We start from the raw sequence: 13,496 nt of genomic DNA, 5'->3' as shown, positions 1-13,496 counted from the left end.
TTAAGATGTAATTGGGGGGGACTGCAGCTCCCAGGCCCGTGAGAGCACTGGGCGACAACCGCTGCACCCCACAGATCGTGCTGCTGAGCAATGCAGCGCGCTGGGACTTCACACCCACCCCTCTGCTGCGGCATAAAGCGATTTTTGTGCCTGAAGCACCGTCTGCGAGCGCCTGAGCAACAAATACCTCATTATCTGGAACGAATCCATCTGCTGGAGCAGGAGCCCCTTCTGCACGGGGGATGGAGGCGGGGGGTCCCAGGCAGCCCACGGGCCCCGGCTCTGACCCCACAGGGCCCGGCGCGCAGCCCTCGGCCCCATCCAGCGCAGCCCCCTCAGCAATGGGCTCGTCCTCCAAAGTCAGTGCCCTATTGAGCAGCTGCTCCACAGCGGCAGAGTCACCTGCATCCTGCCAGGCCGCGAGCAGCAGCACCGGGCCGCTGCCGAAGTCCCCAGCGCCGGGGAGGAGCGGGTCGGCCTCTGGCGGTGGTGGCACAGAGCCCACGGGGACATCAGCAAATGGCGGCGGGGCCTCCAGAAGCTCTTCCACCACCAAGGGCACAGCGGTGGCGGTGGCACCCAGGGGCAGGTGCTCGGCACGCGGTTCCTCGGCATCCACAGTAAAACCCCCGGCGCCCGGCACTGCCTCTTGAGCCCAGGACTCCGGCTCCTCCGGGTCTCCCAGCACCGCTGGGTCAGCCAGGGCCAGAAGCCCCTCCGGGCCCCACAGAGCAGCACTGAGAGCGGTGGGTGATGTCCTGAGCCCTTCTGGGATGGCAGCGCCGTTCCCTGCGGCACGGCACGGCCGCTCCTCCCAGCTGCAGGCAAACAGCAGGGCCAGGTCTCCTGGCTGCAGGACGGCCGCCTCCATCTGCGACCCCTCAGTGCGAGGAGACCCTTCCAGTGCCAGGACCTGCCCTGAGGTCACCGCGTCCTGCAGCTGCTCCTCGGCTCCTGAGGGCAGCACTGCAGCCTCAGAGCCTGGCTCTGATGCAGAGCCAGTGTGGAACGGTGGCAGAGGACTGCTGTGACAGTGCTTGTCTTCTGAACGAGTTTGGCCCTCAGATCCATCGCTTTCTTTTCCCAAATCTGTGGCTTTGTCCTCGGAAAGCAGTTCTGGGACGTTGTAGCTGGCAAGCTCAGTCCTTCCAGGCAGAAGGTGACAAATGTGTGATGGGTCTGACCCCCCAACAACCTCGTGGTAATGCACAGGGGACCCCAGCCCCTCCGCCACCATGCCAGGGGCTGGGGGCTGGCAGGGAGACAGCCGGGATGGGGATACTGAGACAGGAGAGGGCTCCTCAGGGCACTGCGGTACTTCATCAGAGGGGACGAACAAGTCTTGGTGGCCGCCTTCCCACCTCATCGGGGCACCGGGGTGAGCAGCTCCCTCAAGGCTGAAGGCTGGACACAAACCTGTCTCAGGAGCCACCAGCACTGCCACTGCACAGCCCATGGGCCCCACGTCTGCCAGTGGGTCAGCTGCATCCTCTACCAGAGCTAGGAAGCACTGCTGGCTGGAGTCCGTCCCCACCGTGGCCATAGGACTGGGAGAGGTGCCTCCATCCGAGTCCGTTGGGGTGATGGCCAAGGTGTCCCTTTCAGAGAAGGGCTCTGTCACCGGCTCCATCGTGCTCAGCATCTGAGAGCTGCAGGTGACATCAAAGTCCTCCAGATCCGACACAACAGCAGAGTCCGAAACACTGACTTCCAACAGGGCCGTAGGCTCACGTGCTTCACTTGCTGCCCCCATCAGTTTCTCCAAATCTGGGTCCAGCCCCTCCGAGTCCACTGGGGAGAACCTAGCACCCAGGAGGGCAGGAATGGCCCCATCACCCTCGTCCTCATTCAGGCACTGCTCCTCCAGCTCCAGAAACATCTGCACCGAGTCCGTATCAGACAGCTCGGGGATGGCAGGGCTGGCCGAGCGCTCCAAACCCGCAGCAAAGTCTTTCGCCTCGCACTGCACCGCCACGTCCTCAGTGCAGCGTGCACTGCTGGCAATGGGGCTGCTGGCATCGCCCCGGGGGCTGCAGGGCTGCACGGTGCCCAGGCTGGGGGCAGAGCTGTCCCCAGGAGCAGTGAAATGTTCCCTTTCTTCAGAAATATCTGCCAAGCAACAGCTCTTCTTCTCCTCTGCCACCAGCACAGCCTTTCCTCTCTCTGACAGCGTCGCCTCCTCCCACTCCTCCATCATCACCCAGCGCTCGTCCTCCTCAAATCTCAGCTCAGACTCAGTTTTTTCTCTGAGATTGGTGGTAATGAGAATATTCAGTCCCGCATCCAGCAGCTCCTCGCTCAGGCATGGGGAAAGGTTGACGTTCTCCACCGTGCAGTCCGACTCTGAGGCCTCCAGAGTCTCCTGCTGCCCACTGCCAACGTTGGCCTTGGGGAAGTTCTTCCTGGCCCGCGGCCACGTGGCACTGGGCAGCAGGCGAGCCCTGGCCAGCTCCGTGGCTCGAGCGCGGCCATCGCCGGCGGGCAGCAAGGGCTGGCGCTCATCTGCGGCACAGCCATAGGAGTCTGCGGCAAACTGCATGGCCTCCGTTGTGCCGGATGACTTGGAGACGTGCTCCAAAGTGAGCGACTCAGACATGGGCTCGCTGCGGTCGGGCTGCCCGGCGTGCTCAGCCAGCAGAGCGCTGGAGTCCCTCTTATCCCGCAGTGAGGGGTTGGAGGCACCCGCTTCCGACACCTCGCTGAGCGAGGCCCCCATCCTCTCTGCAAACTCGGTGAAGTTGGGTGGCATGAAGGATTTCCACGACCGCCGGTTCACGTTCTCCTTCCTCTCGGGGTTTGGCCGCCTGCGGGGTGGAGGCGGCGCCGGCTTGGAGACGTCGCTGCTGAGCTTCAGCGCGTCGAAGATGACTCGCTCGTCCAGCTTCTTCGCCTCGGGCGCCCTCGACTCAAAGACGTTGGCAGCTCCCAACGTCCCATTGCTGGAGATGGTGCTGCCATCCCCCTTGCCCAGGGTGCTCTTCGAAAGCTGGTTAAGCTTCGATCCCTGATCGATTTGCTCATTGATTCTCATCGTGTCGTATATGGAGCGCTGGGGCACGTAGCAGTCCTCTATGTAGCCGTCCTCCTCCTCGCCCTTCCCCAGGCAAGTGCGGTTCTGCCGTAGACAGTCTGGCCTGCTCAGTGGTTTGCCCATGCTCTCGCCCTTACAGATGACAGAAGCTCCCCGTCAACCTCGCGCCCGGCGCCGCAGGGACCATCACACCGCGTTGGACCCGGCGAGGCGGAGCTATGGGGCTGCGGGGTTACAGGGCCGATGCACAGCCCCGCCGCGGGGCTCGGGCAGCAGAACGGCACCTCTCATCCCCAAAAAGCCATCTGTCAGCAAAACCCGACGAGTACGACAGCTCCAATAAATACTCCCGATCACCGTTTGCAGTAGGAGATGCGGAGGTGTTCGGAGCTGCTGATTTATCCCGTGTGTCCTTCTTTAGCAACAAAGGTCCAGGCTGTGCAGGAACCGCGGCTCCTCGCGTCCTCCACCCGCTGCCGTCCCGCGCAGTCCAGCTGCTCCAAATTAGCCTCTCCCCCCGACTCTCGTGTTTTCATTTGAACTGAGCTTGTCAGCGGATATTCGTGCAAGTTTAAACACAGGAAGTTCTTCATTCAGGGCAAACTCGGAGGCTTCCTGTCTCAAAAACATGATGGCATTGTTGCTCCCTTCACCCCACCGTGCCCCGTCCCGCTGCCGCGCGGAGGAGCACCGCCGGGTCTTCTCTTTTCCTTTTTTTTTTCCTCCCCAAGAAAAAAAAAAAATCGGCTATAAAACGCATCCAAAAATGGCAAGGGGACGGATGGCCGCGAATTCCCCCAAGTTCGCCGGAGCCGGCGGCGGAGACGGGGCGCAGCGGCTGCCGGCGCCTTCCTCGTCGTCCTCGTCCTCGTCCTCCCGGTCCCGCAGCTCCCGGCTCGGCTCGCACTAACTTTCGCGGTGCCCGGCGGCGGGCAGCGGCGGCTCCATCCCGCCGGGCGGCCCGGCCGTGGCGGGGGCGCGGCGGGGCGGGCGCGGGGCGGCGCGGGGGCGGCGGGGCCAGCGCTGGGGCTGCAGCCGGGGCCGCGCTCCCGTCTCTCCTCCGCCTTTTGTGCTCAGCGGCCGGGCCGGGCGTGCAGCCGCCCCCGCGGGCAGTCCGGGGCCGGCGCCGCGGACGGCATGGCGCGGGTCCGCCGCTCCGCTCCTCTCCGCTCTTCCCCCCGACGCCGAGCCCGAACTTGGTGCTGTCGGAACAAAAGGCCGCCGCGCAGCGCACGCCGCGGCCCCGCTCCTCTCTCGCTGCGAGCGCCGGGCTCCCGCGGCGCTGCCAACTCCGGCGGAGGGCGGGCGGAGGGAGGAGGGCCGGCGGGGCGGGGGCGGCCGGGGGGGCGGCGACGCGGGCGGGGCGGGGCGGGCGGCCGCCCCCTCCTTCCCTTTTTCCCTCCCTCCCTTCCTTCATCCCTCCCTCCCCGGGCACCGCAGTCCCCCCCGGGCTCCGCTCCGGCACCCCCTGCCCGGACCCGGGGGGCTCTCCGCGGCGGCCCGGGGCGGCCCTTCCCCGCCCCGACGGAGCTCCTCCTCCGGGGGGAGGCGGCAGCGCGCAAATCCCCCGACAAAGAGCAGCAACGCCCTGCTCGGCGGCGGCTCCCCCGCGCCCCGGTCGCTTTTGTCCGCGGAGGGGGGCCCGGAGCGGGCGTATACCGGAGGAGCCGACCGGATTTCGGACAGCTCCCGCCGGGCTGAGCGAGGGGCTGCCCGATCCCCGGGCCCGGGTCTCTTTCGCCGCCATCCCGGGCAACAAAGAGCCGCACGGACGTTGGCTGCCGCCGTGCTGCCACCGGCGCTCGGCTCCCGCCCCGCCAGGACGAGCACCGGGGCCGTCCCGCACCCATCGCCCCGTGTGCCCCCACGCATGTGGGTCCCGGAGCCCGGACCGCGTGCGAGCGCTCCCGCACAGCCGGGAAGGGGCGGGGGGCGGGGTGGGGGGAGCAGCAGCGTGAATCACTGCTCCGGAGTGATGCTGAGCGAAGTCACAGACTTGGAGAGAAAACAGGAGAGCTTGGAGCAGCCCCAGCGCATCTCCAGGCAACGGACCCCAGGCTGCACGCAGCAACGCGCTTTGCCGAGCGGCACGGCAGGTGCTGCGCTCGCAGGAGGGGTGCTGTGAGCCTGCACCCCAACAGAGCCCTGCACTGCAACTCCACCGAGCTGAGAAACCGGAGCCGAGGAGGGCTGGGAGCCGATGATTCGGGCGAGCTGCAGGTGCTGCTGCCTCCAAACCTTTGGGACTGAGCCGAGGCCAAAGCAGCAGCTGCCACACACCCGGCTCCTCTGCTCCGCGGGAGCAGCAGCTCCTCCACGGGGACGGTGAACCACGGCCAAACCAGTCCAACACCGCACCAACAGCGCCTGCCCTCCCTCCCCAGAGGTGGAAACGAGGAAAGGAGAAAGGTTCCAGCGTTATGAAACGTGTCTAATTGCCTGAAGCACTCAGCCGAGCTCTTTGCACACGATGGGGAATCTTAGGAAATCCCTTTTCTTATTTCCACAATTAAACGTAGCCAAGGAAAAGAGCTGGACATGCTGTGCTGGACCCCAGGCACCCCCTGCCCGCTGCTTTGCCACCCCAGGCCCTCGTTTGGGCAGCAGGGCTCAGCTCAGCACCCACAGCTCTGTACTTCGGGGCGGGTCATTGACCCAGGCTACAACAGCAGGCGACGGCAGCTGCGCTGTGCCATGCTGTACTGTGCCGTGCCAGCACAGCTGCCCATCAGCAGAGCGGTCTGGGGCCGTTAGGGCTGCAGCCCCTCCAGCAGGAATCCCAGGCATCCTGGCCGGGCGCGGAGGCTTTTTGTTCCACTCCTAGGAACGCTCTCGATGTGGAGCTGACGGCTTCACAGCCAGAAATTCTTTTCCTATTTCCTCACTAAGTCACGTGCCGACAGCAAGCCAAGTCTTCCCCGACACATCTCCCCCATCGCTAAAGCAGTTTGAGAAACATTCGGCAAGCACTGAAGCCTGTGAGAAACCTGCCCTGCTTCGCCTGAGAGCTGAGCTGGAGCTCCTGCAAATTCCCTGAGCCGTGAGCCGGCAAGAAGCCACCAAGGGCCACCACTGCCACCAGCGATGGGGACAGCCATGGGGCCACCAAGAGCCACCACTGCCACCAGTGGAGGGGACAAGTCATGGGGCCAAGGGATGCTGAGGGCTTCGCTGTCGCCTTGGTTGGTGTGATGGGAGGACAGGGCAGGACAGGAGCTCCAGTATGAATTTCTGTTCTTTTGCTGTCTGCACGGCTCTGGTATGTGGAGCTCTGCCAGCTGTGATCTGTGTTACCGAAATAACGGCTGATAGAGCTTCCAGATTTGCAGCCCCGCAGCCCCAGCTGGTAGCAGAGCTAGTGGGATGGGCAGAGGCTGTGCAGTCACCAGGATGTGGCTTTGGCTTCATCGGTGTCCCTCTCCTTGAGCCTCATTGAGCCAAATGCAATCTGGGGTTTGGGGCTCGGTCCCACAGGTGCTGCCCACCACAAGGGGACAGGTCACCCCAGAGCCACCCCGAGGTTCCCCCGATGCCAAATCCTCGGGATGAAGACCTTCCAACTCCCCCCTCAGAGGATCTTCCAGACTTGTAAGGCTGCAGCAGGAGCAACCCCAGCCACAGGTTTCCAGCCTTCCTCATATGGACGCTGTCTCTGCAGCGCAGGGTCCGCGTGCCTGCCCCGTCACGGGGTGATGTCACCCTGTTTACGACTGCACTACATCCTGCTGCAGCCCCTGCTTACATGGGAAAGCAGGCTTTGGAAACCAATGTATTTTTAGCTTTCTTATAATGCATCTCAGCAGCTGGAAATGAGGGAGCTGCCTTGTGTGATGATCACAAGAGCACAGAGACGGCACAAAGTCTCTGATGGACACACTGCTGTGAGCCCACCGAGCGTCATCTTCATCTTCGGGGCTCCTCATCCTCACCTGCTGTGGGTTTGGACTCCACAATGACAGTGCAAAGTGCCCCCAGAGTTAAACATGCAAGCAGCTATTTGGGTCTCACTGGGATTTGTGCCAGGGAGGTGGCAAGTTATGCTTTATGGCCTTTGCTGCATTTGTCCTAAGTTCAGAGGGATTTCTTTATCTCCCTTTCAGTGCCATTGCTCTCCTCCTTCTAAACTCTCTCCTTTAGCCATATCTCTGGATTCGGTGTTTCTGTGCACTGTGAGGTGTGCGGTGCTGCGTGGGCAGCCTGGAGCTCACTGTGCGCTCTGTGATAATCCCATCTGCCTGGCTCAAGGCTGCCTTCAAACCGGTTTTGGTCTCGGCCCCCACACATTCATCCACTGCTGCCTTTGCACAGAGCATTTAGGCACTGCACTACACCACGGCATCCAGTGGTGCCCAGCCTTGGAGGGGCCCAAGGTGGGAGGCACAGCCTGCGCCCCACCTGGGATGCCAAATCCCCACCCCTGGAGCTGGACCCCCCTGCGGCCGTCCTGTCCTACGTGGGGTGGGAGTCAGCGGGGAGGGCTGAGCGATGGGGCGGTGAATGGAGGGCTCTGTCGGAAGTGAGGTAAGTGCGTTATCATCCCGAGAATCCTCTGCATGGGAGACATTTTAAATCACTCCTCCAGCAGAAGAATTGGCAATTGTTCCGTGAGCGCGGCGGTGAGTAATGCAGCCGAGCTGCTCCCCACGCAGCTCCATTCTGCTCAGCCACCCCCAGCCCCACCCCGGACGGTCGGTGCTGGCAGGTCTGGCCATAGGGCTCACTCCACGGCAGCCCCTGGGGCCACGTCCCACCCTCGCTCCTCTGCCTCCTCTTCCTCCTCCTCGTGTGCTGGGCCTCAGCACAGTATTTTTAGCATCTCCTGGAAACACCACCACCAGCTGATGAACCTCCTCTGCAGGAGGACATTCCTACGAACATCTCCCCCAGCAGAGCCCTGGCAGAGTTACCAAGGCATGAGCATGTGGGTGGGTTCAGAATAGCAACCCAAGCTGACCCCCAAAAGGCTCTGTCAGATGACAGCAGAACTGTGTTGTGAGTTGAAAACACAAACTCTTGTTACAGGTCGGTCTCAGCAGCTCTCAGCTTCTGCTCGGGTTCACTTTGGCTGAACAGAGTAACCAAACCGTGCCGAATGCCACCGAGGTGCTGCGGGCTGGGACCTGGGCAGCTCCATTGGTGACAGCTCCATTGGTGGCAGCACTGTGACCACAACCCTGCGCACAGAGTGGGTGGGGACAGCTGCCGAGCCCACTCCCACATTTATCGTTGCCTTTCCAACAAGGAGATGGTGCCTTTAAGGCAGCTCAGCAGCTGTCAGAGAGGAGGCATTTCTGCGTGTGTTGCTGATGCTCAAAATAATGCCCAGAGATACTTTAAGTAGGTTTGGAAGGCGTTCAACGAGGAGGCACCGCCACGCGCCCCACTGCTGCCCCAACCCACCCAGCTGCCCGGAGCCACTGAGCATTCCTACGGGGGCACAGAAGGGTTAAAAATACCACTGGGGGCTGCGAGGTATGGGACCGTGGACCCCTCCCCAGGAGGATCCCACACAGGAGCACAGCGTCCCCTGGGAGGACCCCACCACCGCCCCGGGGCTCACCGGGAGCAGCAGCCGCTCCCCCTCAGGGCTGATCAGGGTTAAGCGGGGAGAACCTGGAGCAGAATCAGAGCAGCATCTGAATGGGGAGATGACTGACGCTGCTCGTGGCCCGGCTCACTGCATACAGCTCCTGTCTGAGCACTGAGGGGTGCTGCAGGGCCCTGGGCAACCCGACCCACTCTACTAAAGTGGAGTGTGCCATAAGTTATTGCTGCCCAGGGATTCTCCCTCCCTCCACCCTTAAGCACAAAAGCTTTGTTGGCACGGAGCAGCCTTGCCTAAGCACAGCACGTTGAGCAATGTGGGGCTCCCATCACCTCCCAGTGCTGCTGCGGGGCCATTCCTCCCCCATCCCACCACTGAGGGCCCGGTGGGGTGAGAGCCAGGGCTGTCTGCAGGCAGGAGAAGGAAAATACACGGGGAGCTGCGAGTGTCAGCTGCTCTACACATCAGCTGCCGCAGCCCCACCAGCCCCCAATAGATCTCCTTTGATTAAAGCATGGACACAATGAGTCCAGAAGTGCCCACCTTTGTCAGGGCTGCATAGGCGAGGTGCTGGGAGCCCTGGGGCCACACCTAATTTGCATCTCATTTACACAGCTGTTCATTAAAATTGATGCCCTAGGACACGCTATCTGCTCACAGAGCCCACACCCCGCACAGTCGGGTCACAGCCTCCCTTGGAAGGAGCCCCACGAGGAGCTTTGCAAAGATCTGCTCCGCACCACGCGCGTTCCTCACTCTGGATGAACCGTGCAGAGAGGAGCGCTGCTTCGTAACAGCGATTGCTCCATCCTCGCTTCTCCCCCACTTCATCCTCAGGCATGAAGGCAAAACTCACTGCTGCAGCTTTCGTTTTCCCCCCTGAGCTTTTGTCAAACAAAGACCCCAAAGTGCAGTGCAGCCAATGAGTGCCTCCCAGTGAGGGGTAAAGGGTCGTCCCCAGGGCCATTGCTCCACCAGCCGCGCAGGCTGGAAACTCCTCTCCGGTTATACTCAGTGCAAGCAACTGCACGGTGTTCAGTGATGAAATTAAATCCCTTCCAAACAATACAATTTTAATGCTGCCCAACGCAAAGGATAACAGCAACGTATGTGAGCTCAAGTCTGTGACGCTTCAGAGCATTTTTGGATGGGCAGCCCCCAAAACAGAAACACTCGATTTAATGCAGGACTCACAGGGCTGCTGAGCGGTGGAATGGGATCAATTAGCCATGAGATGAAAAGAAAGTGGCTGCAGAAATGCCTCCCTGCCCCGTTCCCTGTTATTGCCAGGAAACGAGTAGCCAGATGTGAGCCAGCCCACCATCGGCACATCAGCAATACGAGTTTCACAGCAAGAAAACTCCTAGGAAGCATTAATGCAATGAACGTAGAATAACAGCATGACCCAACACCACAATGCTGTGTAAAAAAATTATAATGCTCAAACACACTCCAATTCTTTTCTCAGTATTCTATGCAAGCCTCAATGGTCCCCATCAGCTCTTAGCTGGAAACATGAAAACCACCCAACAAATGTGAACTTCGCCTTGGTGTCTCTCCCGTGTGTCTTCCATCCGCCACAGTTTATCTGTGGCTTTGTTTGCACCCAAGGCAAGAAGAAATGGATGCGTGTGTGTTCACAGAAGTGAACAAGATGTGGGAATGGTGCACCAGGTAGAAAGACCTGCTCAGATTATGCCAGCATCCCAAACCTACACATCAACCACCTCCAAAGGCCCAGGAGGCACTGGCTCACCATTACACACCACAAGGAGAGGTGGGAAAAGACCTTTTTCCTCCAGTCCCAAAATCTTACTACATCTTTTCAGTGCAGGCTGTCACGGCCAGAGGTTGATTTTGTATCCTCCAAAGCAACAGCATTTTACTGCGTCCAAAACGCCAACATAGCAAAAAAAACAACGAAGCCACAACAGCTCGGTCCTCCCCAGCAGACATCGGTCCTATCCAAAAGACCACAGCACTGGACAGCACAGAAGGATGTCCTTCAATCACAGAGAACCAGGTAAGAAATCAGCACAAAGACCTACCTTGAAGTCGGCCAGCTGCTGGTTGATGGTCTCGACCTCCGTGCCCACCACCCACTGCAGAGCCTCACTCTCCTCCGCCGCCGCTGTCATGTGGGTCAGCTCCTTCAATCTGCTGTAGAAGTCCTCAACGCGTGCCAGCGTCGTCTCCACCTGCTCCTGTCGGCTCCTGCCCCTCTCGGTCAGCTTGCTGCACTGCTTGCTCAGCGTCTCCAGTTCGCGTTTCAGTCCTAATAAATCGGGGCTCCCCTCATCCTCAAGCATCTTCTTGCATTCACTTTCAGAGGCCTCAATGTCAGCCTTCAGCCCCTGCAGTTTGCCCAGGAACGTGCGAACGTCCTCCGCCTGGGACTGAAGGCTGTCGGCGTCCCTCCCCGTGGGCCCCATTCCGTCCAGCTCGTCGTCGAGGTCTGCCAGCTGCGAGAACATCTCCCTCACCCGCCCCGTGAACTGCCCGATCCCTTCCAGCTTGTTTTCCATCAGCACGCAGCAGTCGTTCACTTTCTGCCTCATTGCTTTGAACTCTTCCTGAGCCACCTCCGCTTGGCCCAGGAGCTGGGAGCAGTCGGACCCATCGGGAGCGTCTTCCACCAGCCCTCGTGTGAAGTGCTTCAGGTAATCCACCTGCGGCTCCAGCGCCTGCAGCACCTCCTGCTGCGCCCTCAGCTTCTCCAGGTTCTTGTTGCTGCAGGCTTGGGGCCCCAGAGCCTCGAAGATCTCCAGCTGGTGCTTGGCCCCTTCCAGCTTCTTCTCAATGTTCTTGAAGCTCTCCTGAAACTCCTTGAGCCTCTGCGACATCTCGTCGATGGAGCCTGTCTTGGCTTGCAGCTCCTCCGTGATGGCGTCCATCTGCTGGTTGATCGCAGCCTTCTCGTCGCGGATGTCGTCCTCGTCGCTCTGCGAGGCGTCGATCAGGACGTCGGCAGCGCCGTTCAGCATCTCCAGCACCGAGCGCCGCTTCTCCACATCGCTCAGCAGAGCCCTGGAGCGCAGCAGCGCGGCCTCCAGCTGCACCGGGTCCAGCGTCACCTCCAGCTCCGACACCCTGGCCTTGCAGTCCTCCACCCACGGCAGGAGGTCCTCCGCGTGCCTCTGGTACTTGTGGGCTTTCTGCAGGCAGTCCTTCAGCTTGGAGTGCCTGTCGGCAGCCTGCTTGCTCAGCTCTTCCCAGTGCGTTTTGAGGCTGACCAGTTGGTTTTGCAGAGCGGTCTTCTCCTCCCCGGGTTGGACAGAAAGCAGCAACGATTCCCCCTCAGCCACGATCATCTCATAGGAGCCACTGTGTTGGTTGAGACTCTTCTGGAACTCCTCTTGCTCCTGAATTTGGCTCTGGAGCCTCTCCAGTCTAGCAGAAATAGGTTGGCTCCGAGCTTGCTGGCACAGTTTGTCATCGAGCCAGGTCCTGAGTTCATCAAACATATGCTGGAACTGCTGGGAACTCGCAAGCGCGGTCTGCAGTCGGTTCATCCGGTCGGCTGCAATGGAAATAAGATTAGAACGCGACAATTAAGCTGGAATCAAATAAGCGAAGGGCAATTATTTAAAATCATCTCAGATGCACCAACTGTGTTTTGATTAACAGGAAGGAGTTTTCCATTGCATCACCAGCGTTGCTCACTGGTTCACGAATTTTTTAAGCAATCAGTAGGGATAATGCAGCCGTTTCTGCGGCCCTGACCAATTTCTAAGAGCCATCTCTTACAACGCAGAAGGGGAAACCCAACCTGAGAGTGGCCATGAGGTTTCTCTGCCCCCCATTCTGAACCTGGGGCACAGCTGTTTTGTTCCAGGTGCAGCGCATGCCACCAGTGGGACTGAACTCGCCAGGCTCGGGTATGCCTGGAGTGAGAAATCTCCTGTGCTTACAGCCACTGAAAACACCCACAGAGCACCTCAGTAAAAATGATAAATAGTCATTTCCCTGCTATTCTCAGCAGCTCAGTGATGGGTGAGCCCCTTGGCAAAAAGCAAGGGGTGGAGCTCGACCTCTCAGCATCCCTTCTCACACCTCCGTGCTGTCTCACCTGCCAGGTCTTCCAGTCCTTTGAGAGGAAGAGCCACCGTTTCAAGCCGTTTCCGCAGCTCATCTTTGAGGTACTGCTCCCCAATCAGAACAGACAGGTCGTCACACAGCGTCTGAGCCTCTGCAATCTCCTCCTCCAGCTGCTCCAGGTCCGAGCGGATCTCGCTGGTCTCCTCCAGCTGCTGCTTCACGGCGTCGGGCTGCGTGCTGACGGCAGATTGGTTGCTCAGGCGCTGCCCGACCGCCTTCACCTTCTCGGAGAGGCCCTGGAGGAGCTCCTGGTACTGGGTGCTCTTCACTATGGCTTGGTCAATTTGGCTGGAGCGGGAGTTGAGGCGTTCTGTCAGCTCGGACCATTTCTGGTTGACCCCTTGGAGCTCCTCCCGCACGTGGTTGGTGGATGGGGAAACATCCCCGGGGCCAGTGAGGATGCTCTGAGCTGCCTGGTTGAGCTGCTCGTGCTGTTGTCTGCGAGATTCAAATTCCTTCAGCATAAACTGAAACAGAAATAACATAAAAATGTTTGCATGAAACTGACAGCTCCAAGTACACACAGTCAAAACAAACCAGACCTCCAAGGGCTTCACCCAGCCCACAGAGCCCCTAGGAGCAAAGCAAGACGCTCCTGGGATGGGGCAGCAATTGGGCAATGCAATTTACAGTGACCTTGCAACTTAAAAAGCTGGGAGTCCGTGACTGCAGTGATAGAGCACTTTGCTTGTTCTCTTATTTGCCCTACTGCTGCATAATGTAACATAAACCAGTTAGATGGGAATCTAATTATGTTAACCAGGGCCTTTCATTTCGTGACGCGGCGGCCGCTTACGGACATGGCAGTATTTGGAAGCAGTC

The 13,496-nt window shown here is 60.1% G+C and overlaps 1 protein-coding gene across 25 annotated transcripts in view; it reads right to left on the bottom strand.

The window, feature by feature from the left end:
• MACF1 (microtubule actin crosslinking factor 1) overlaps positions 1–13,496 on the bottom strand; it is a 113,489-nt gene that overhangs the window by 31,865 nt on the left and 68,128 nt on the right. For all 25 annotated transcript variants that reach the window (XM_085208905.1, XM_085208906.1, XM_085208910.1 and 22 more), the window contains 2 exons: positions 12,646–13,141; positions 10,625–12,096 (listed from right to left, as the gene is read on the bottom strand). In XM_085208905.1, the coding sequence (XP_085065031.1) occupies positions 10,625–12,096; positions 12,646–13,141 (1,968 nt within the window). The remainder of the gene's footprint in view (positions 1–10,624; positions 12,097–12,645; positions 13,142–13,496) is intronic.

Source organism: Meleagris gallopavo, chromosome 25 (genome assembly GCF_905368555.1).
Source record: "Meleagris gallopavo chromosome 25, MGAL_WU_HG_1.1, whole genome shotgun sequence".
Classification (NCBI taxonomy): domain Eukaryota; kingdom Metazoa; phylum Chordata; class Aves; order Galliformes; family Phasianidae; genus Meleagris; species Meleagris gallopavo.
The sequence above is the reverse complement of the archived record's forward strand: the minus strand, read 5'-3'. Positions and strand labels throughout refer to the sequence as shown.